A 21,850-nucleotide genomic window follows, 5' to 3' on the forward strand; every position below is an offset into this window, starting at 1 on the left:
TCTCAACCAGGGCGATGAACAAGAGATCCAGCCAACTGTAAACGCTGCGCAAGCCTCTCAAAAGCGAAGTGTACGGCGGAGAATCCGATTCAACCGCAAGCGCCCATCTCGCCGTCCGGATTCTGCCCCAGATTCTCCAAAGGTCGATAACGCAGCTAAAGCTGACAGGACAGAAAAGGTTGACGACACAGCAGAGGTTGACGACAGAGGCGGAAAGACTGACGGGTTCGCCAAAGAAGTGGCAAAGGGTGTTCTTAGTGATGAGATTGTGAACCGCATCGAGGATGTAGTCGACGTTGTCAAGGGCAAGATTTTCGGCCGTGGTGGTGAGGATGATGCTGTCGACGATGCTCAGGAGGATTCCCCAGTGCAGAAACGAGATCTTCTCTCTCTGTGTGAAATTCCTCCAAGACAAGGGGCTCATTCCGGACACGACTCTGGAGGACGACAACGATGAAAATGCAGCGGATAAGCTCGACGCACGCAAAAGGAGCTCGGAGATGACGCCAATCGCAACCTGATTCAGGCGCGGGCTCCCCGTTTTGGTCGTACTGGTAGACTCTCGCGTGATGGCCAGGTGGGTAAGGAGCCGTCTGGGGGCTCTTCTGTCGGCTCTTCCTCGGGAGGTTCTTCCATCGGCTCTGCCGCCGAAGGCTTTGCTGGTACTGTTGCAGGTGGTGTTGCCACTGGTGGTATACTTCTTGGATTAGAGAAGGCCATCAGCGAGGGAGATCAGGTGTCGGCAGCGACTGTTCCATTATCTGCAGAGCACTCTGACGAAGCGGTTGCGGCATGAACGACGCGAGGGGAGATGGTACCAATCCATAGGTAGTTACCGGAGCGGAAAACCAGGGATAAAGGGATGGATATATCATATCAGAGAACACTCGTTTCATTGCAAGACCCTTATGTGATTTTTCTAGCCATTCATTCATGGATGGAATAGAACCTAGAACGCGGCTTGTTGTTTTTATCGAGCAAAATGTAGAATTCCCAACAGGCGACTATGTTTCGCAACTCCCATCCCCAAATTCACACTTCTTCCACAACTTGCTTCATACATCATCAATCATCCCGAAATATGCCGACAGCGAAATTCAAACCCGTCCCTTCAGCAATCCCGCCAACACCTCTCTCAACTCCGTCTCCCCCCTCCGAATCTCTCCACCCGGCGTCGGCTCCGGATTCAAAAACAAGATCCCCCCCTCCAAGAAGCTCTGGTTCATCTCCGTATACTCCCTCGCAACATGCTCAGAAAACATCTGCCGGTAATAATCCAACAGCCCCTCCTGAGGAATGACTCTCATATCCACCTCTTTCCCCAGCAACTCCTCAAAGATCTTCTTCACATCATTCGAGCTGTAGCCCTGGCCCTGAAGCTCAAAAATGTAAGGATTGCTCTTGGGGGGGGCAGTAGACAACAGCTCTTGAGCGCACGTCTTGCCAATATCCCTCACGGCAATGTGCGGGAAGGGGAAATCGGCCGGGGAGATGGTAGAGTAGAAGAAGGGCTTGTCCGAGAGGAGATTGGGGAGTTCGGAGGCCCAGTTTTCCATGAACCAGCAGCAGCGGACAAAGACCTTTTGGATAGAGGCGGGCAGGGTGGAGATGGTGGTTTCAGCGGCGTGATTTGCTTTTAATTCGCCCTGGTCACATTTTGCGTTAGCATTCTATGAACGGGAAGGGGAAAGGATAATATTACGGTTCCAGAGGAGTACTGGGCCCCCATTGTGCTCATCAAGACGATCTTCTTGATGGTCGAGGACTTGAGGATGGCGGTTTTCAAGTTCTCGGTTTGTCGTTTGGCGTGCTCAAAGACATCGGCGTCGGTATACGTGTTAGGGGTTGTGTGGAAAAGCAGGTCGCTGGGAGGAAGTTCGAGGGAAGGGTCGTCAATGTCGCCTTGGAGGGCTGTAAATTGGGGGTGGGACAGTAAATCTTCCGGGACCTTGGATAAGTCGCGGTATATGCCGTGTATCTTGACCGAGGGATCAGAAAGAGAGAGCAGAGCCCGAATGGTGGCGAGGGAGGTCTTGCAAGAGGCGGGGATGATGGTAATGGTCGGCATTTTGATTACCTGAACGTTGTTGTTGGTGCTCGTGTTGGTGAGTGGATGGTAAAAGTGCTGCTGTTGTAGTCCTCGTCGTGGACAGAGCGGATGGACCTCTATTAATACTGATCAATGAGATCTTTATAGATGTGTGGTTCATGAATATATTCCACCTTGTCAGCCGTGGCTTTCCCGATTCGTCAACGCCGACGTCAATGTCGACGTACGCGTACATTGCCAAGATCTCTTCATCTTTGTCGCTGGTGCCTACCAGATCGCAATCTCGCCCAAGAATCGTTGTTATGGACGCCTCGCCGGCCTGTAGTCGTCACGGAATGCGATGTTGAAGCCAATCGACTTGATAGTGTTTTGTAATCAACATTTATTCAGCAATGTCTAGTAAGCAGACTTGTGTAAGCAGCGTCACAATTAGCGGATGCCAAGCAACGCCTTCTTTCAGCCCTGAGGCTGCCAGTCCAGACTATGCCGCCCTTGGTATTCCAAGGCCCAGCTCTGCAACTGGAACCCGTCACCAGAGTCGGTACCACCACGCAAAGCTGGCGTAGGTATCGGTGTCGGAGGCCGCGGGTTCCAGCATGCGTGACCATGCACGTCCCGACCGCTTCACTGAATCAATGAGGGTTCAGCCTCTGTTCAGAAAACGGGTGATTTCCCCAGCTCCATCCGTTTTAGCAACCCATGTAGAGTCAAAAAGACCTCCTTTCCTCTTGTTGAACCCATATACACGGACTGAGTATGTACAGAAACAGTTTGCCCTCGCAGTAATGTTGAATTTCGTCCCATTTCGATTTCCCGGAATCAATACCGCCAGATAGCATCCGCCATCGCTACCACCTGCGCCATCTCCCTGACATCATGGACCCTCACCACGTCCGCTCCTCCCTGAACAGCAGCCGCAACTGTCGCGGCCGTGCCCCATATTCTCTCCTTCGGCGTCGGTACGCCTGTCACCCTCCCAATGAAGCTCTTCCTGCTGGACCCGACAAGCCACGGCAGACCTTGCAACCCAGGCCAGAACCTGAGCTCATCCAAGTGCCTCAGCACATCGACATTTTGCCAGCCAACCTTGGCGAAGCCTAACCCAGGGTCAAGCACGATCCTCCACCGTCTAACACCAGCCGTCTCGGCAGCCGCTACCCTCTCCACCAGTTCCTTAGCAATCCCGCCAATGAGCCCTCCTTCAGAATCAGGGTACTCAGCAAGATTGTTCATCGTCGCCGGTGTCCCCCTCATGTGCATCAGACAGATGGTTGTCCCCAACCTCGCAACAGTAGGCAACATCTCCGGGTCCATGCTTCCACCAGAGACATCGTTCACAATATCAGCGCCGGCGGCAACGGCAGCCTCGGCGACAGATGCTCGGTAGGTGTCCACACTAATGAGCACCGGTCTATCTGAGAAATGAGAGCGGATGAGCTTGATAGCCGGGAGCACTCGGTTGAGCTCTTCCTCTGCTGAAACCTCGGGGCAGTTAGGGGCGGTTGACTGCCCGCCAACGTCAATCATGGTGGCGCCTGCGTCCAAGAAGGATCGTATGTTGGAGATCAAAGTTTGCTCCTCAAGGGATGTGTTTTGGCCGCCATCAGAAAAGGAGTCAGGGGTCATGTTGAGGATGCCCATGACGTGTGTTTTCCGGGCTGGATTGAGAGCCATGATGGGGGGGTGGTGTGCTGACAACGGGGTCATAGTGGTGATAGGAGTAGTAGAAGAAGGCAGGGCATCAAGTAAGTCCCGGGTTAGGGTCCATGGTCGGTCGGGGTCCAGAGGTTTGTCGGGGATAAGTCTAGGGAACCGTTGTAAGTCAAGGGTTCGTGCCAAGATAAACGGTCAAAACAGGACTTACTCAGCAAGAGGCTTCAAGACAAACTCCCTTTCCGGGATTCCAATGTGAGGAATTGTGAGGCGCTCATGGTTGAACTTGATGTTGTCATAGAGAAGGATATCGAGGTCAATGTTACGCGGGCCCTTGTCGATGATCTTTTTGCGACCAAGAGAGTTCTCGATATCTTGGAGAGCATCCAGAAGGGCAAGTGGCTCAAGAGTTGTCTCAACCTGAGGTTTTCTTTTAGTTGCGGCTCTGATTGGTATAACGGGGTTCGGAGACCAGACGTACCTCACAGGCACCATTGACGAATCTATCCTGGTCTAGCACATACATGGGCTCCGTCTCCCACAGGCTGCTTGTGCGCTTGACCTTGATGCCCCGCGCATCCAGCTCGGCGCAGGCCTTTTCTATCCAGCCAATACGATCCCCCAAGTTGCTTCCCAGGGCGATATATGCCAGCCGCTTCCGCGCCGGATCTGGGGGAGGCGGGCCGGCCATCTTGGCAGGCAGGTTTACTTCCTTGGGCTTAAAGCTGCGCGGGAGAGTATATTTTTTGAAGCCGAACGAATCTGTTAAAGACGGTGCTGTCTGGGAAAATTGCCGCTGTTCAATCCTGCTTAGGCGCAGGTTCTGGCAGGAATGGCATACATGTCTGGCACTAGGTAAACTTTGTCGGGGTTGTCTCAATGACCCTGCGGCGATACGTGTGAAGCTCTTCATATTCTGCCGCAGTGAAGTCACCGACCGAAGTCGAGAAGTGGCTCTGTGAGTTGCTCCAGACCCGACCTTCGGAGTCTCCACCGAAAGAAATGCGGAAAGGGTTAGGGTTGAAGGCGCGGTTGACCTTATCCGTTTAAGGATTCTCAGCTGTCATTGGAACAACAGCCAACAGGCGGATGCGGTGGTGTCTCGGGTTCAACTCCGGGTCATGCACTTGATTACCAGCGCGCCGGGCCTGAAGGTTTCCGACGCCCCGTAGATGGATTCCCAGGAGGCGGCGAACAGAGAAACCAGCAAGAGGGACTCGGGAACATCCGATGTCATCGAAGGCGAGCCAGACATGTGGGAACCATCACCTGTTGACTGTGACCGTGAAACTCTCCTACGTGCAACCGTCGCCGTTGAAACGTCTGGCCTGGTCGTTGTTGATCAAGGCCTTTCAAGTGTCAATGCTCGCTATAATAAAATTAACTATGCCCTGCCTTGCCGGGTGACTTGAGAATGACAGTTTCAACGAGGACAAACCGAACCGATGCCTCGGTCTGTCTTTGACCTCCGCAGTTCGGTCGCGCAGCTGAGTACCCCCAGCGTTCCCATGATCGCCTAATAAAGCTTAGCGTAGGGGCGCGGGCAACCTCGGCACGGCGGTGATCGTGGCCAAGGCTCAGCGTACCCCGGATTCCAAGATGCGTGTGCCTCCACAGATCCAACTGATTGATAACTGGCCTTCTTCCTCGTGCTTCGTCTTGTGTCTTTTTTGTTTTTCAGCAGCGAGATTTTTAACCTTTTTCTTTTTCACCAACACTTATTCTACCATTTCCCGTTTTGGAGTATTCACATCAGTCATCATGGCCTCTCCTCGTAAGTTCACCTCGAACCTGAATCACCCCGCGCGCACCGGCTCTCCCCTTGGCGCATTCGAACGATCAACTGGGCGCTAACGTGAGGTTTTCACTTTGTAGAGCAGATTCGCACCGACATCACCGATCTCTTCGGGATCAAGCACCCCATCCTCCTCGCCGGCATGAACGTCGCCGCTGGCCCCAAGCTGGCGGCGGCTGTCACCAATGCCGGCGGTATGGGTGTCCTCGGTGGTATCAGCTACACCCCCGAGATGCTCAGGGAGCAGATCGATGAGATCAAGAAGCACCTTAACGACAAGAAGGCTCCCTTCGGTGTCGATCTCCTTCTTCCCCAGGTTGGCGGCAACGCCCGCAAGACCAAGTAAGACCATTCCCCAGACGCCGACAGACCATTCATTCCTCTTCTCTCTTGCTGACCCTTTGCGCTTTTCCAGCTACGATTACACCAAGGGCAAGCTTGACGAGTTGATTGACATCATCATCGAGTCCGGCGCCAAGCTCTTCGTTTCCGCCGTCGGCGTCCCCCCCAAGCACGTCGTCGAGAAGCTCCACAAGAACGGCATCCTCTACATGAACATGATCGGCCACCCCAAGCACGTCAAGAAGTGCCTCGACCTCGGTGTCGATATCATCTGCGCTCAGGGTGGCGAGGGTGGCGGCCACACCGGTGACACCCCCACCACCGTCCTCATCCCCACCGTTGCTCAGCTCGTCAAGGGCCACAAGTCCCCATTGACTGGCAAGCCCGTCCAGGTTGTTGCCGCCGGTGGTATCTGGAACGGTCAGCTCCTCGCCTCTGCGCTTATGATGGGCGCCAGCGGTGTCTGGGTTGGTACCCGTTTCGTCCTCTCCAAGGAGGCTGGTGCCCCCAAGGCCCACAAGGAGGCCGTCCGCACCTCGGGCTTCGATGACAACATCCGCACCACCATCTTCACCGGTCGCCCCATGCGTGTCCGTGCCAACCCCTACATTGTTAACTGGGAGGAGGACCGTGTTTCCGAGTTGAAGCAGTGCCTCGCCAAGGGCAAGATCCCCCACGAGGTCGACCTCGATAAGCTCATGGCTGGTGAGGTCCCATCGATTGCCGACCTCAAGAAGATCGGCCTCGTTGCTGCCTCTACCCCCGACAACGCCGAGGTTGATGTTGATGACCTCCTTGACTCCCTCATGCCCCACCTTATGGGCAAGTGCGCCGCCGTTGTCAACGAGGAGAAGTCAGCCAAGGAGATCGTTGACGAGTTTGTCAACGATGCCGTTGCCGTCATCAAGAGGGGCAACGCCCAGCTCGTCAGCTTGCCCAAGCTATAGAGTGTGGGAGGATATGATGGATTGGCTTTCTTGACTGTACTATAGCGTCGTTTCTGCACATATAATGACATTTCACGATTTGAATACTCCATGTCTATGTTCACTCAAATGTTTTGGCCTGATTTTTTACGTTCGAAAGTCGATTGCAAACTGTTCGCAGAATTCCTTACAGGCTCGGCTTGGAGCTCCACCCACTTCGGACCCCTGCCGAGACCGATCGGTCGGGGGAATGTGGGGCCGGCCGCGATTCTGGGTCGGTGTCCGGCCCACGACCCAACAGCAAAACTCGGCAAAGACAAATGGCGGTTTTGAGAAGTTGGTGGGAAACAGGCGGCCATGCACCTCACGAAGCGGCAGTTGGAGAGCTATGCACTTCTCACAAGCACCACGATTTTCTCATTGGTCAGGCTGTCGTTGACCCAACTTTGGAGGGCACAGGAGGGCACAGCTTTGACCCCGGGTTTACCCACATATGTTTCTTTGTCGATTCTCTCAAACTTACAAAAGTCTCTCTAGCCATGGTAAAGACCCGACCACCTTCTAACCCCAACCTCAGGCCACCTGATGGGGTCTTATGCCGGCGTCACACAAGGTGTCTATGGCTGGGGATGGACATTAGATGATCCCTTTCTTTTGGCTGGCACCCGTCCCCCCCAAGTCCTGTTGTATCCTTTGTTTACAATTCTTGCAGATCATCACCGTCATCGTCTCAAACCAAGAGCCTCATATGACCATCATGGCCGGCCTCTCAGCCACGACCGCAGCCCGCAGCCCGCATCTGTTTTGTTCCTGCACGTTCCCTGGACCAGAGTGTACCCGCCTTTGGAACTGAGAATAGCCAGCTATAGACTACCACTTTGCTTGAACCTGGCGGGCCAGGTGATGCTGACGCTGTATATTAGCTGATCTCATCCTACAGGTTTCAAGTCTCTCCGTCTCTCTATCTCTGTCTCTCTCCTTTTTTTTTTCTTTTTTTCACTTCACTATCCGTTGTTGAAGACGTCAACAACTTCCTTTCCTTTCTACCTTTTCGCGTTTCTTCACAGCCCTAGAGGCTTTACTTTTCATTCCTTTGCACTTCCGTGCCAGTCGTTCCTTGACTTTGCCTTTCAAAAAGATCAGGGGCAGGTTCCCGATTTACTTACGTTCCTTTTCAGCTCAGACAAAATGAGAGGCTTCGGTGCAGGTGGTGATGGTGGGATGGTGGGCATGGTTCTCAAGGTTGCGCCTGTCGTGTGCTCCTTTTTCGCTTTTGTTTTTTTGGCCGTTGCCTTGTCGGCAGGAAGCTCACCGAATTATATTGAAGGGTTGAGTGTGATTAACGTATGTCAAACTGTACCCCTATCTCTTCCTTCCCCTGAATAAGGTTACTGACCAAACACCCCCAAGTTCAACATGTCTACCTTTGGCAAAAACCTCATCAAGGCCCCCAACGTCCAAGAAGCCGCCCAAGGCGGCTGCGACAAAGCCGACAACGCCGTCACGGATGCGGGCAACGCTCTCGGCAACGTAGCCGGTGGTCTCGCCGGTGCTTTCGGCGGCAAGAAGGCCGAAGAAGACGCCAAAAAGGCCCTCAACGGCGCCTCGGACAAAGTCGGCGACGGCGTCGGCGCAGCCTGCGAAAAGGGTGCTGAAATCGCCGACAAGGCCGTCCGGCTCGGCCAGGACCTCGTCGACAAGGCCCTCGGCAGCGTCGCCAAAGCCATCGGCCTCAAGGAGTACTACTCCATCCACATCGGCGCCATGTGCGAAGGCATGTACGCGCCCCTCTTCTCCGACCCGGCCGCGGAGCCGAACGTGGAAAAGTGCACCAAAAAGTTCGTCGTCGAGCAGACCGACCTCTCCAAATCCCTCGACGCCTCCCTCAACGTCGGCCCCTTCAAGTTCAAGCTCAGCGACGTCGGCCTGATCGACACCATCCAGGACGCCCTGGACCTCATCCCCCGCGCCCTCGCGGCGATGGGCTTCTTCTTCCTCACCTCCGTCGTCTTCCTCGCCCTGGCGTTCCTAGGCTCGACCGCCGCCCTCGCCTCCGCCTTCGTCCCCGCCCTCGCCGCCCGCGAGACAGTCCTCATCCTGCCGACCCTCGTCTGCCTCGGAATCGGCTGGTTCCTCGCCGGGATCGGCACCCTCGGTCTCACCGCCGCCGCCGAAAAGATCAAAAACGCCGTCAACAAAGACGGCGCCAAGTTCGGCCTCTCGGCCGCGACCTCTCCAGGCCTCTACTTCCTCATCTGGGCCGCCGCCGTCCTCTCCACCCTCGGGTTCGCCACGCTCGCCTACGCCTGGTACAAGTCCCGCCACGTCAGCGGCGACCGCTCAGAGACAGACTCCGACCTCGACGAGCAAAAGCACGTTGCCAGAGGCCAGTACCCCATCATGCAGGGGAACTACCCGCCTTCTGAGCGGGGGAGCTACTACGGCGCCCAGGACGGACAGGACCAGATGCAACAGGTGGATTTTGGCGGGCAGCCCCAGGGGCAGATGCGCCAGCAGGATGACACGTATCTCGGTCAGCCGGTGAACGACGGGAGGCCGAGCAAAGAGTATTACCAGCAGCAGCAGTAGAGCCCCTCAGAAAGACGGCTGGAGCTGTCTGAGCTCGTCCTTTCGTTATCTATCAACCGTCATTCGCCACTATGCATCGTCACCGGAGTTGGGGGAATTTAGGGGGTTTTAAGCATCTAATTTGCACTTTGGCTTGAAGCTGTACAACAACAGGCGTTTAGGGGAGCATTTCAGAGATCATCTTCCGTCATCACAGTCGTTATTGTCTACGCACACCTGCCAGTCATTCACTCACCATATAATAGAAATGTAATACCAGTAGAAAATACAGAATGTCGTTATTTGCGCGCATTAAGCTCGCTGATACCGGGTGGGTGTGCAACGGATATCATAAAAACGTACTTGTATTACAACCAACACCCGGTCACCCCCCATGTCATTTTTGCCAGGAAACCCTAGGATCATAACTACTCATAACAACAAAACAGGGGAACGCATTCGTGGATTCAACGTCCCTCCTCATCCCAATAGTCCCCAAAAGAAAACACAACCCGGGAATAACAACAATAGCATATCGAAACTACTGAGAAAAAAGCAGTCTCGCACCATCCCATGATCCCATTAAAAGAAAAAGTGGCAGTCTTTGTACCGTCCAGCCATTCCATGCCCCGTCCCGCGCCATAAAAGTTTGCCACAGGTTTGATCGGATTTCTGTTTTTTTGTCACTCATCTGGCTCAACAAGGCAGAGCAAGCGCGAATGATTGTCGAAGGAAGCCTTGCTCACTTAAGCAGCGATCAAAGGCTCCTCCTCACCGGCCTTGGTAGGGGGAGCAATAGGCTCCGACTTGATGTCCTCCTTGGGAGCGACGGGGAAGTCAGTCGGCTTGAGCTCGGATTTGTGGCCATTCTCTTGACCAACAGCACCCTTGATCAAGGACTGAGCCTTGGCGGTGTAGTCGCCCATGTACTGCTTGGTAACCTGGGTGGCTTGCTCGGTGTTCTTCTGGACCAAGGAGCGGATCTGCTCGGTCTGATCATTGATAATCTCACCAGCGTGCTGGATCTGGCTGTCGATAAGCTCCTGGTTGGTGGTGTAAATGAGAGGGGCGAAGAAGATGACGGAGGTGGCGATGAGAGCAAGACCCCAGTACGGGACAACCTTGACCAAGTAGTACGAGATGAAGGCGCCGAGGGCAACCTAGCGGGACGAGTTAGCAAACAACTCCGAGTCTACAGCCCCGAGAGCCGAAAATATAAGCTCAATCGACAAGGGGAACTTACAGCAGCGGAAGCCCAGATGTTCTCAGCGAAAAGAATGCGTTGGGACTCGATCACACCAAAGTTGATAAGTTCGTTGACGTCGCCAATAACGGCATCAAGTGTCTCTCGGGGAACAGTGTAGTACTTGCGAGGGCGGAGCTGGGTAGCAAAGCCATTGTTCAAAATGGCTTTTCCGGCGATCTCGGCGGCAATGGTAACACCGAGGGCCATCCATGTGAGCTTGAGACCCCATCGGAGAACATCCAGGTATCTAACCGAGAAGATGAACGAGACGATTGTGAGGTAGGCAATTCCAGAGGCGCCTAAGAGCCTTCATCAGTACAGCTTTATATCGTTGGTGGATCCCACTTGAACGTACGAGGATTCTTCCATGACAACAGCTCCGAGAAGAAGGAGTGGTAATGAGTCAAGGGCTGGCCAGTAGCCGCGGTGTACGAAGGAGCGCGGCGAGAGTTGGCCAAGTTGGAAAGCTCATCCGTGGTTCTCGCGCCCTCGGCCTTGATGTTCTGAGCTACAGGGCCTGCAAGAAAAGTCGACGTCAGCATTTGCATGTGAGGATTAGGTGATGTGCAGCTTATCATACCGCTGGTAACATTGTTGTAGGTGGCAGCAAGGTCTGCAGCAGTTATCGTCAGTTAAGGTCACAGGCGGAGAGTGTATCGGCTGTCGTGGAGCTGTGAAACACCGGAGCTCGTGTTAGCTGGGTATCTTTGGGCGGACTGATTAAGGCAACAGAAGAAAAGGAAGAGCTTAGTACGAACCTTACTGTTCTTGAGGGCATCCACACTGGCATTCCCGTTCGCATGTCCGTTCGAAATGTCGGCCATTTTTGATGGATATGATGTCGTTAGGCGGGGATTATTGGTAGTTTGGCAGCTGTCAAGAGACAAATTCTGGGAGTCGGGAACTGTTGGAGGGGAGCTTTCGACTGGCAGGCGGCGGAGAAAACCCACAAGTGGTCGTGTGCGCTGAGGAAGTCGGTAGGAGGTGTAGAGTACAACAAAGCTGTTGGTGAGTGGTGAATTTCTTTGTGGCAGAATGATGTCTTTTGGATTGGGGGTTCCAGGAGACGATTTGAGGATGGCCAGATGAATTTAGAGGAAGAGGGAAAGCCAAGGTGGAGGAATGACGCGAGTGGGAGGAGCTTGAGACACCAGGGCTTGCTTCCAAGTTGCTGCCTCTTCGCACACGGTGCACCGACTGATCCGTCCCGATGCTCTCTGATAGCAGACACACTAGAGCTTGGATATGATAGCATAGAGGGGCACTGCAGGCAGTTTTGGCACAGCTCTGCCCCACCAATTCTTTTTCCCTTCAGTCGGCGGCACGCAAGCACCACCTCAAGATGATGAGATCATTGCCAGCAGCCTCCCTCCAAAAACAGGATAGCCTGCCAGCCTATCAACGAGCTTCCCGATCTCCCACATTCGTTCAATTTTGCACTGTCGGTATCTTTTCTTCAGCTACCTGCGGTCACACACAGATAATGGTCTTCCCTCCTGTCTTTGTTCTTTCTTCCTGTATTCCATCTTCCTCACCACTGCGATAAGCCCCTTGCCTAAGAACAATTTTGCATCCAACTCTAGCGTAGCACCCTGACGTGCCTTGGCTCTTTCTCTTATCCCTTGTCCCCTGTCCCTCTCTTCGGTACGTGTCTCTTGGCCTGCTTGTGCCCTTCACGTTCTAGCCCATAATGGATTTCACATGCTATTTTTTCCCACTTTGACGCGCCGTTTCGCCCCGGCAGCATCCTTGACTGCCCCTCAAAAATCCACTCTCTTCTTCTTGCTTCTTCCAGAACGTCCACACACCCCCAGCTCCGATAACCGATGACGTGAGTGAGAGCACACAAGCACACGACACCACTGACAACACCACACCAACTCAAACGACCCAAAAAATAAAAGAGGGATTTCCAGTGCAGCCAAGCGTCTCAGCCGGTTGCCTCCATCAACATCAAAACCTGCAACGTAACCTCGCTTTTCTTAAACCTGCTCGCGTCAACGGGATCTTCAGCAAGAGAGAAGGGACTTGACGCAGGTGAATCAAGTTAGCTTTTCTTGTCTACTGCAGGGACGCTTGTGCATAACCCACTTTGGATGCACAGATCCACCTGTGAATAGCCTCACCACCTCCTGATATGGTCAAAGTCAACATTTGAGTATAAAGCAGTTCACACCGGAAGGCTTTCTTGAGAAACAAGTGGCCTGTGCATCTTCATCAGCAATTTTATGCTAGTGGTGCAGCATAGCCATCTACTTTCACGGGAAACAAAGCCCTCAGTTCCTCTTCTAATGCTTTCTGATTTAAGCAGTAGTGGGTACGCTATACACTATACTCAGGATCATATACCTGTCATTCCCATCTTTACTCCCTTGATACCCCACCCTGCATTCACCCACTTCCCCTCTGTTTGTGCAAACTCAATATACCACAACAGCAACCCACAACCCATAAACTACTGGTATCTCATATTGTTTCAATAAACACAACCTTCTCCGCCTCGCCTGTGGACAGCTATGGTTCTTAACCGCATATATGGCATATGCCCCTCCTGAAATCCACCGAAGCAGTAACACGAAACCATCAAATTATATGTGCCCAAAAGAGAAAACTTGCGCCCAAGCGCCTCCGAATGAGGTGTAATAGAAGGAAAACCAAAAACACAACATAACCGCCTCCCCATGCCTTCTAGGTCATGGAGACTTGCTCATTAGAATAAAGCCCAGCAATAGAAAATCATCAGCCATGAAACACCACCACTCTCAAAACAGCAAGCCAGCCAATGTATCACATTCATCTTGGTCAGCTCACCTCCTCCAGCCCCAGAAACCGCCGCCGCCCGTAGCATTGGTGGCGGCAGGCGCCGTGGCGGCCTTCTGAGGGGACTCGCCAGGAGCAGGCACAGACGTCGGTCCGGTCGTCCCAGTAAGCCGACCAAACATGCCCATAGCTGCTGCCGCTGGCCCCCCACCGTCTGCCGTGCTGTGATTTCGCTGCAGCGCTGGTGGTGTCTCGCCCGGAGCCAGCCCAAAGGCCTTCCGGAGCTGCTCCAGCTTCTGCCTCGCCTCCTCGGCTTCCTGCTTGGCGACAGCTTCGGCCGTCTTCGCCGCCGCGAGCTCGAGCAGAAGGGCATCACTCTCGCTGGTTGGGATAGGCGGGGGTGGGGGAGGAGCCACGACGTTCAGGGTGGAACCGGCCGAGTCCCGGTTGGACTTCTTCTGCATCGTCATCGACGACGCTCGCTTGTTGTAGTTGGGCGGGTGGGATGGGGTGGACCTGCTGCGGCCCAGCTTGAGCTCGCGGAGACCACTTGTACCCGCTGCCGTACCAATTTGGGGGAACCACTCGGCACTGGTCGCGTTAGAGGCTGGCGTGTCGGACGCCCTGGTCCGCATGCCATGTATCTGCCGCTCGAGGCGCTGCTTCTCCTGGTGTAAAGTTCGGACATGTGTGTGGCTCTCCCTCAGTTGCTCCTTCAGAGAGGAGACCTCCTGCTCCGCTTCATGAATCTTGCGTTCGTGCTCTCGTGACTTGGACACCTCGTGGGATAACTGTTCTTTCGCCCGAGCCAGCTCGTCTCGAAGTTGTGATTTGGTCTGCGCCATGGACGACCGTCGGTTGACCACCGAGTCGCTGAAGCGAAGCTCGACGATATCGAGCAGGTCGGATAGCTCCTCCGAGGTGGGCTTGACTGTCTCGTCACTCTCTTCCGAGGTTGGTTCAGTCGAGGCATCTCGAATGGTGTCCTCGCTATCGACACTGGACGACAATGCCGCCGAATCCTCGGCGCCCGCCTTTTTGCGCAGGCCGTCCAGCAACGATCGCACTGCCTTTCTGTCCTCATCGCGGTCTTCCTTTTCCTTTTGTAGCTGGCTGGCCAACAAGGCATGGTTCCGTTGCAGTTCGCTAAGGGCTGTGAGCAAGTCTTCAATCTGGCTGTGAAGTTGCTTGTCCTCCTTGCTGTTATTGGCGCCGCTCGAGAAGACGGCGGGCGATGTCTTTTGCGGTGCGCCCGTCACGGTTGAATCGTCAGCGGAGCTGTCCCGCGAGACGGACGTTGCTTCGGTAGATACGGAGCTGAGGACGCTAGCGGCAGATGAAGTAGTGGACGAGCCAACCTCCATCGAGTTGAGGGTGGATGCCAGGCTCTGCTTCGACGTGCTTCGCCGAAGCATGCTCAACGGACGCGACACGGCGCCCAGGCCAGGATTGAGCGTGTTGGTAGTGGTGTTAGCAGTACTGGTGTTGCTGGATGCGGAGGCGGCTGCCGCAAACGTGGCAAATCGCGGTGTTGAAGAGGAAGCCCACAGGCGACCCAGAAAACGGGAGGCTGCGGTGGTAACATCCGACACCTGTTGCGCTGTTGCATCTGTGGCACGGGGATTGGCGCTTGGGCTAAGGTTAGCTTCTCTGTACCCCTGTTCCAAGGCTGCCAACCGGGCCTTGGTGACAATTTCAGAGAGCGCAGCAAAATCCTGGACAAACTCGTCGGCGTTGTAGTTGTAGCAGTCCCAGAGCCCGCGCGATAGGAGCAGATGCATCACGTCCTCGAGCTCGGTGCAGGCCAGGATGCGCGCCTGGTTCTTGCGCATGAGCGACAAGGCGACTCGCATGATGGTCTCTGACGCCCCCTCGGCAAAGATCACATCGTAGATGCGAAACAGCATGGGCAGGGGGCACGTTACGGCGAAGAAGGAGAGGAACCACTGTGAAACATAGGCGGGTTCGACTTGCAACTCATCCAGATGCGTCGACAGAGTGGGCAGATGCTGGCGCAGCAGCTCTCTGAATTGGTAGATGCGGACATGCAGCCCTGACAGATCGGGAACGAAACAATGGCGCAGATCGTAGTTCTCCATCAACCTAGTTTTGAGTGCCTTAGTTAGTCCAAATACTCCGAACGAATCGGTACGATTCCTGTTCCCTTACCTGACCAGAACACAGAATGCCTGCTTGTCGCCCATATGCATGAGCAAGGGGCCGACCAGAAAGGCGAGCCCTTGGCAGTACCCAATCTTGGTGTCATAGAGACTGAAGCACTTGAGCACCCGACCGAGCATTCGTTGTCCGTCGCCTTCGGGATCCCTAAACATGTCCACACCTGGAAAGCTTCGTCCAAGATCCTTGCTGATGACGCCCTCATAGGGGCTAGACTCGCCAGACAACCGTTCGAAAACCTCTTCCAGGGCACTGTCGCGGGCGCCGGCCATGCTCTGCCAGACAACACCCCGCAGCGGCGGTGGGATGCCCTTCCTGACCTTGTTGGACAACAGAGTCGGCAGGCGAGCAGCCGTTTGCTGAGGGTCTTTGACCAAGGCGAGGTAGAACTCAAGCTCGGTCATGGGCGTCGGCGGCAACGTCGAATACCGGAGGGCTGGAGGGGTCGGCCCGGTGACCATTTTCCGAAGCTGTGCCATCGAGGGCGGTCTCGGGTGGCTCTCTCGCAAGTGTTGCTGTCGCTCAATGATCTTGACCTTGATGCTCTTCGGATTGGTTGCGATTCTGTTGTTTTCTTGTTCCAGCCGAGCAAGCAGCGAGGCGGTGGACTGTAGAAAGAAAGTCTTGTGTTAGCCTCGAGCAAAACAGTGCAAAAAGAAATGTAGCTGTGATGAGACAGTAGGACGGTGTGGGACGGTAAGACAGTCCGAAGACACGGGAGAATTTGATCCTCATTGCTCGGTGCAAGTCGCTCGTTTCCTGGGACTCTTTGTGATTCGGCTTTGCACCTACCGCTTGTGCGTTCTGTTTGTTTCTAGCCTCCATATCTTCTGTCGCCTGAAGTTTGTCCCAATCAACCGCGTCGGAGCCAGAACTCGACCTCGAATCATTGGCAACATCATCCGAGCGTCCCTCCTCAGCTTCGCCCAGCTCATCTTGCAAGCTGGGTCCCTTCTTCTTGCGAGTATCGGGTTCGAATATCTCCGATTCACTATCGTCATCGTCATCGTCCTCCTCGATCAGTGTTTCGGCCATGGTCTTGCTCGGGGCGTACTCGGCATCATAGCGAGGAGGGATTGTGCTCGGCGGGACGGCTGTATTCACCGTCAGGGAAGGGGGTTCGGAAAGGCGAACTGTCACGAGCGAGTCGTGGTCTCGTGCCTTTTCCTGCATCTCGAGAGGGATCGGCTCGGAGGTGGTTCGCTCGTGGCCCGTCTCGTTCGTCGTCGGCGTAGTCGCCATGGCTGGCTTCATAATCTTCCGCGTGCTCGGCAGCCGCTGCTGCTCATCTCTCTCGATTCGGTCGAGCTCCATCCCGAAGCCTCGACCCTCCTGATCTCCCACAAGCTGGTGCAATTGTTCCAAGTTCCAAAAGACAGGAAGGAAATATTTGGCCAATTATCTAGCCCAAAACCGAAAAGAGTCGCTCAATGGTGCTGCCCCTGGTCCGTTCCGAGGAAAAGCGGCTCTTCCCTGTGAATATGCCCCCAAAATTTCCAGTTGGTGAATGGCCAACAAAAAAAAAAGGTACCAACTACCCCCAAGGCCTCGTTTGTTCGTTTCTTATGATTAGGAATTAGTGATTAGGTTCCTTTTCTCGGCTTTGCCGCCGTCTGGTCTCGGCTGTCCCTGGTTCCTCCCAAAGTTTTTTGTTTGTTCGGCCTTGCTTCTTGTTCCAGAAGAGTTCGGAGGCGGACGTCGGAGCTTGAATAGGGAAAGAATAGAGACTGAAGGGGGGCACGGTACGGCAGGGATGGCTTTGCAATGGGCGACAAGGCGGGAAGGCGAGACCGCGTGAGAAGTGAGAGAGTCGGTCGAGATCTTCAAGACTCCGAATTGGCCTGCTTCTTGGCACGCGACACTGTTGATGGGGCTCTAGCTGTTCTTTGAAGTTTCATCGAGGGGGCCGACGATGCTGAAACAGTACTGTGCGATCACAAGGTGACCCGCTCCCCACGCCTGCAACACTTGGTAAACACAGCAGCGGAGCCTAAAGCTTCAGAAGCTTTCGCCAGAGAGGACCGGCACTACAAAGGAGCGACGAGATATGGCGAGTGGAGAGCAGCGATAACGACACGATGTGAGCTCGAGAGGGAGAGGCAGGAGCAGCGCAGCCGCTCACGATCGAATCGAAATGGGATCAACTGCGAACCGTGGTGGCCCGGCTCAGCTTGGCGAAGAGGCAAGACCCCGAACCCCTGGATTTCATGGATCAATGCAAGATGATTGGATGCTTTCTTCTTCCCTGGTCCAGGCGCGCTCTCTCACTGGTCCAATGGGGAAGCGCGACAGCGGGGCATTAAGAATTGGCTGCCATTTCATAAAGGGTGATTCCTCGATTGAGACCTTATCATCACCACTCACCAGTCAGGGGTTTTGTTGTCGTGCCATAATTGTGCCTCCCTATTGATGTGGCCCAAATTTATTTGGGCAGCACAGTTCTGTTGGAGAAGGGAGCTCCTGCTCCCGAACACAAAGAAAAAAAATATCATCCAATGGCTGCCGTTGAGAACCGGTGAGCTACCAAACTGCTACCAATCAGAGTAGGCGGCTGGGAAAGGGAAGCTTTCATCCCGCTCATGCATGCATGCTGCAGGCGGACCAACTCGCATCTTTGGCTTCAAGACTCGCGATTTGCCAACTGCAGATTCCACCGCTACTCTTCTTCCCCTCCGGCTGTCCCAAGGTACAGCCAAATATGAACAACGGGTCGCTGAAGGCCGCCGAGTAACAAGCCCAGTGCAGTCAAACGTCCCCGCAACCAAAAATTCGGGTTCCTCTTTGGTGGCCTTTGTTCATCGGGCCTGGCCTTTGACCGCATTTGCCGCACAAGTCAAGAGTGTGGGAGGAGACGTAGTCTTGGGCTCAGACATCGGATGACATGTGTCATGTTCCCACGTTGCGTGACTGGATCTCGGGGACTATTCACAAGCAATGATGGTCCCAATGAGAAATCGCCGAGGCCTTTAAAAACATATGTCCAATCTGGCCCTCCACAGCAGTGGTCGGCAAGGTTGGCAAAAAAATACCACCCATACTATTATATAGATCTATAACAGTCGAGTCATCGAACGCCCCTGCTTCTCATTGTCTATAACGTCCTGTCCCATGAATACGCACAGCCTATGATTACAGAAATACACATAACCAACCCACTGCTTTGCCCACTTCGCATTCCGCCGTGTTCAAACTCCGCCAAAAGATCAGTTTTACTCCCATAACACCATTTGCAACTGGCGCTTTACACTATCGATCCAAGATATGATCGCAACAGAAAATAGGGAACACTTGTGGAGAGGATCCGGACACGCAACCGTGGACACGCTGTCACGCTAGTATATACCCCGGCCTGCTCTTTCTTTGACCCACGGTATAACTTTTCGCCTGGTACACGCCCCCCTCAACACCTATCACATCACAATCGTACAGCTTTGGTTCCTAGCTCGCATCACTGGCCAGCAGGCTGGGTTTGCAAAAGAGGGCCTGGGCTGTTGGCCATCTGAGGTGTCCTGTAAGCCGTTGGACCAGGAGCAGGGCTGCTGTGGTTCGAGCCAAATCCTGTAGCTTGGCCTGGGCCTTGAGCTTGTGTTTGGGCTTGAGCCTGTGCTTGCGCTCGAGCATACGCATTAAGTTGCCCGTTGGGGATCGCGCCAGGAGCAGCAGGATTGAAACCCGGCCTCATAGCTGGTGACGCTTGAGAACCTGGTTGCTCTCTTTTAGGGTCGACACCAGGAAAGAGTGCCTGAAGCTTAGCATAGAGTTGCTTGAGTCCCTCAATTCTCTGAAGGCGATCGGCGCTTGGATCCAGCGGTCGTTCTAGTACATCGTCTGGAGAAGCCGGGGGTAATTTTAGCTTCAGGGTCGTACTAAGTGGTGGGGCTGTCAAGAAAGGAGCCGGGAAAACGGCAGTAGCTGGGTTTCTTTGGATGGATGATTGATACTGGAAGTTTACTTGAAGCCTCTTCATGCAGCTGGGAAACAACAGGTTAGATCAACTCCTTGCGGTCTGTCCAAGGGTAACATACTGGTTGTAGTCTTCCTTCACCAACCGTTCCTGCTCAGCATAATCTACTCCAGCTTCCGGAGCCGATTGTGCTTCCTTCTTCAATTCGAGCTGGGCGTTGGACAGCTGCATGGATTCGTAGAGCAGTTCCGTATTGATGTCGAAAAGAATCTTGACCCGCTCTTTGTCCTGCGGGTCTCCACCGGGACTTTGAGGCGTTGACAACCTCGAAGTACCATTTACTTGTTGACCCTGTCCATTAGCGGGAAAGGTTGGTGTTTGAGGCGTCATGGCTGCTGAGCCAGACTGCTGCTGCTGCTGTGCTTGGGACGGCTGCTGTTGCTGCTGCTGTTGTTGCTGTGGTGTTGGCGGCTGCTGGGGTTGTTGTAACTGCTGGGATGGTGGCTGTGGAGTTTGAGATTGAACTTGAGCCTGAGGCTGGACTTGGGTTTGGACTTGTTGTTGTTGTTGCTGTGGTGGGAGAGGCTGGGATGGCTGACTCGATTGTTGAGATGGCGGTTGTCCCTGCTGTCCCTGTGGTGGATTCGTGGGCGTCTGACTCCGTGAGTTGCTCTGTGTCTGCTGAGGAGTACCATATTGAGTTGGCTGGGAAGCCATTGAAGTAGCCGGTGTGTTTTGCGACGGGTTGAAAGGACGCTGAGGAGTTGAGGTGGGCATCCCGCCTGCATTCGGGCGGTTTGGATGCATACGCTGCATCATAGGTTGCTGTTGTTGCTGTTGCTGTTGCTGTTGCTGAAGACCAGCATTCAGCTGATACTGGTTCATCGGCCCGCCCATCATAAAGTTGGCTGGAAGCTGCGGCTGAGGGGCCGCTGAAGAAGGTATTCCAGCCCCGTACGGCGAGGACGTAAAGGGGGCCTGGTAAGCCACTGTCGCGTTACTGGCGTCAGTCTCCGTGGTGACATGAAGAGTGGATGGTAGGTTGGCAGTGTATGAGTGTGGGAGTGACACGGAATGGGCTTCGGATGTCGAGAGGCGTTGCGGCAACTGCCGAGCCATGGCTCTCAGGCCACCACGCGCGAAGGTCTCTGTCGGGTAGGACAAGGACGACAAGGAAACGGGCAGAGAAGGAAAGTTTGCCAGACTGACGGGTGGCTGGACGTCATACGTAGGAAAGGCATAAAAGGGGGGCTTACTCTGACCATTGGCACCAATGTGCGGCATGGCGGCATTCTGCATCATTCCTGCAGGACCAGCACCTCCCATCATGGCTGGGTTATTGTGACCTCCAGGAAACGGGCCGCCCTGACCTTGTTGTATGGGGAATTGTTGTTGCTGCTGTTGCTGCTGCTGCTGCTGCTGCTGCTGCTGCTGTTGCGCGTTATACATCATCTGCTGTCGCTGCTGCTGTTGTTGTTGTTGCTGCTGCTGTCCCTGGTTTGGTGAAGGCTGCAATTGCGCGCCCTGCGGTGGGGCGCCGTTAAAGCCATACTGAGCTGAGTACATAACTTTCTATCAGGCTGAGGAGACTCGAGCCAAGAAACAGGGCAAGGCGACAGAGTAGACTTCCCGAGGGGGGTACGCCAGGGGAAACGTGAGCGGACTGGGCGGCGGATGAAACGGCGATAGACGTGTCGTGGACCAGATCAGTGGTTGCGGCTGCCGGTGTGGGGTAGGGCCATCAACATGAACTTCCAACTTTTGGTATCTTTCTCCGTTAACGACAGACTTGTGACAGCAAGTACCTGGGTCCCCAGTCCACCGAGATGTGTACGGCTGGGATGTGACGGCAAGTATGTCTCTAACGCAAAGCGCGGAGCCGACCGGGCAGCTCAGTCAGGATGAGATGGTATGTAATAACGAACGCGATCGAGAGCGGATGGGGATTGGGTGGGCAATCCGAGAGCTTCTCTGCGCGTCTGCCGCTGTGCCCCAACAATACCAAGAGGCAGCACCCAAGCAAAGACCAGCTGGCCAGTGGGGAGGCGCGGAATTGCTACGGGTAGACAGGCTATCAAACGTCTGAACCGCCAGACAAAGATGCGATGGACAGGACCGATATGGGATTCCAGGTTGGTCTATGCCCACCTGTGTGTCGCGATCCTTTTTGGGACGAGACTGATAGAGAGATCCCTCCTTAACCCCTGAGAGGTGGCACTGGGGGGGACAAGCAACCGGAGATAGGTAACGAGGGAAACCGGGGGATTGGGCAACTGTAGGGCCGACGCCAGAAAAAGGGGGGGCGCTGCCCGAAGCACAAAGGTTAAAGTAAAAATAAGTTTATGTAGGGCAAATGGCTGCTAGGAATGGCTGTTCTTTGCGTATCGGTCGCGCTGGGTGGCAGGCGGGCGACGGGTGTTCGGAGAGG

At 54.5% G+C, this 21,850-nt stretch overlaps 8 protein-coding genes across 8 annotated transcripts; 2 read left to right on the plus strand and 6 right to left on the minus strand.

Annotated features, from left to right (window-relative positions):
* Positions 1–876: 876 nt before the first annotated feature.
* Positions 877–2,068, minus strand: QC762_122510 (uncharacterized protein; the record flags this gene model as incomplete). Its single annotated transcript, XM_062886667.1, has 2 exons — positions 877–1,646; positions 1,703–2,068. 2 exons carry the CDS (start codon positions 2,066–2,068, stop codon positions 1,098–1,100), a joined length of 915 nt encoding a protein of 304 aa, XP_062749796.1. The 3' UTR covers positions 877–1,097.
* Positions 2,069–2,869: 801 nt separating this feature from the next.
* FOL1 (trifunctional dihydropteroate synthetase) lies at positions 2,870–5,092 on the minus strand (the record flags this gene model as incomplete). The annotated part of the gene is made up of 3 exons (XM_062886668.1): positions 4,185–5,092; positions 3,915–4,123; positions 2,870–3,854 (listed from the first exon to the last, which is right to left on the minus strand). Exons 1-3 carry the CDS (start codon positions 4,614–4,616, stop codon positions 2,870–2,872), a joined length of 1,626 nt encoding a protein of 541 aa, XP_062749797.1. The 5' UTR covers positions 4,617–5,092.
* Positions 4,916–6,919, plus strand: QC762_122530 (uncharacterized protein). The gene is made up of 3 exons (XM_062886669.1): positions 4,916–5,477; positions 5,579–5,840; positions 5,914–6,919. The coding sequence occupies exons 1-3, from the start codon at positions 5,303–5,305 to the stop codon at positions 6,785–6,787; spliced, it is 1,311 nt and encodes a 436-aa protein (XP_062749798.1). The 5' UTR covers positions 4,916–5,302; the 3' UTR covers positions 6,788–6,919.
* A 1,035-nt stretch (positions 6,920–7,954) lies between these two features.
* Positions 7,955–9,355, plus strand: QC762_122540 (uncharacterized protein; the record flags this gene model as incomplete). The annotated part of the gene is made up of 2 exons (XM_062886670.1): positions 7,955–8,110; positions 8,177–9,355. 2 exons carry the CDS (start codon positions 7,955–7,957, stop codon positions 9,353–9,355), a joined length of 1,335 nt encoding a protein of 444 aa, XP_062749799.1.
* Positions 9,356–9,683: 328 nt separating this feature from the next.
* On the minus strand, positions 9,684–11,404 carry QC762_122550 (uncharacterized protein; the record flags this gene model as incomplete). Its single annotated transcript, XM_062886671.1, has 5 exons — positions 9,684–10,494; positions 10,578–10,879; positions 10,936–11,097; positions 11,161–11,193; positions 11,344–11,404. 5 exons carry the CDS (start codon positions 11,402–11,404, stop codon positions 10,081–10,083), a joined length of 972 nt encoding a protein of 323 aa, XP_062749800.1. The 3' UTR covers positions 9,684–10,080.
* A 20-nt stretch (positions 11,405–11,424) lies between these two features.
* On the minus strand, positions 11,425–11,835 carry QC762_0023000 (uncharacterized protein; the record flags this gene model as incomplete). Its single annotated transcript, XM_062883111.1, has 2 exons — positions 11,425–11,470; positions 11,531–11,835. The coding sequence occupies 2 exons, from the start codon at positions 11,833–11,835 to the stop codon at positions 11,425–11,427; spliced, it is 351 nt and encodes a 116-aa protein (XP_062749801.1).
* Positions 11,836–12,857: 1,022 nt separating this feature from the next.
* On the minus strand, positions 12,858–17,811 carry QC762_122560 (uncharacterized protein). The gene is made up of 3 exons (XM_062886672.1): positions 16,311–17,811; positions 15,510–16,126; positions 12,858–15,443 (listed from the first exon to the last, which is right to left on the minus strand). Exons 1-3 carry the CDS (start codon positions 16,830–16,832, stop codon positions 13,388–13,390), a joined length of 3,195 nt encoding a protein of 1,064 aa, XP_062749802.1. The 5' UTR covers positions 16,833–17,811; the 3' UTR covers positions 12,858–13,387.
* A 767-nt stretch (positions 17,812–18,578) lies between these two features.
* Positions 18,579–20,988, minus strand: QC762_122570 (uncharacterized protein; the record flags this gene model as incomplete). The annotated part of the gene is made up of 2 exons (XM_062886673.1): positions 18,579–19,489; positions 19,544–20,988. The coding sequence occupies 2 exons, from the start codon at positions 20,986–20,988 to the stop codon at positions 18,967–18,969; spliced, it is 1,968 nt and encodes a 655-aa protein (XP_062749803.1). The 3' UTR covers positions 18,579–18,966.
* Between the last annotated feature and the right edge of the window lie 862 nt (positions 20,989–21,850).

This window comes from Podospora pseudocomata (genome assembly GCF_035222375.1).
Source record: "Podospora pseudocomata strain CBS 415.72m chromosome 1 map unlocalized CBS415.72m_1, whole genome shotgun sequence".
NCBI classification, from domain to species: Eukaryota; Fungi; Ascomycota; class Sordariomycetes; order Sordariales; family Podosporaceae; genus Podospora; species Podospora pseudocomata.

What these genes read in the sequence shown, in the direction of transcription:
- QC762_122530 (XM_062886669.1), top strand. Translation starts at nt 5,303, where the DNA reads ATGCGTGTGCCTCCACAGATCCAACTGATTGATAACTGGCCTTCTTCC. An exon ending in AGTCATCATGGCCTCTCCTC is followed by an intron (nt 5,478 to 5,578) that starts GTAAGTTCACCT and finishes TTCACTTTGTAG; the next exon opens with AGCAGATTCGCACCGACATC. An exon ending in GGCAACGCCCGCAAGACCAA is followed by an intron (nt 5,841 to 5,913) that starts GTAAGACCATTC and finishes GCGCTTTTCCAG; the next exon opens with CTACGATTACACCAAGGGCA.
- QC762_122560 (XM_062886672.1), bottom strand. Translation starts at nt 16,832, where the DNA reads ATGGAGCTCGACCGAATCGAGAGAGATGAGCAGCAGCGGCTGCCGAGC. An exon ending in ACAAACAGAACGCACAAGCG is followed by an intron (nt 16,127 to 16,310) that starts GTAGGTGCAAAG and finishes TTCTTTCTACAG; the next exon opens with TCCACCGCCTCGCTGCTTGC. An exon ending in GCATTCTGTGTTCTGGTCAG is followed by an intron (nt 15,444 to 15,509) that starts GTAAGGGAACAG and finishes ACTCAAAACTAG; the next exon opens with GTTGATGGAGAACTACGATC.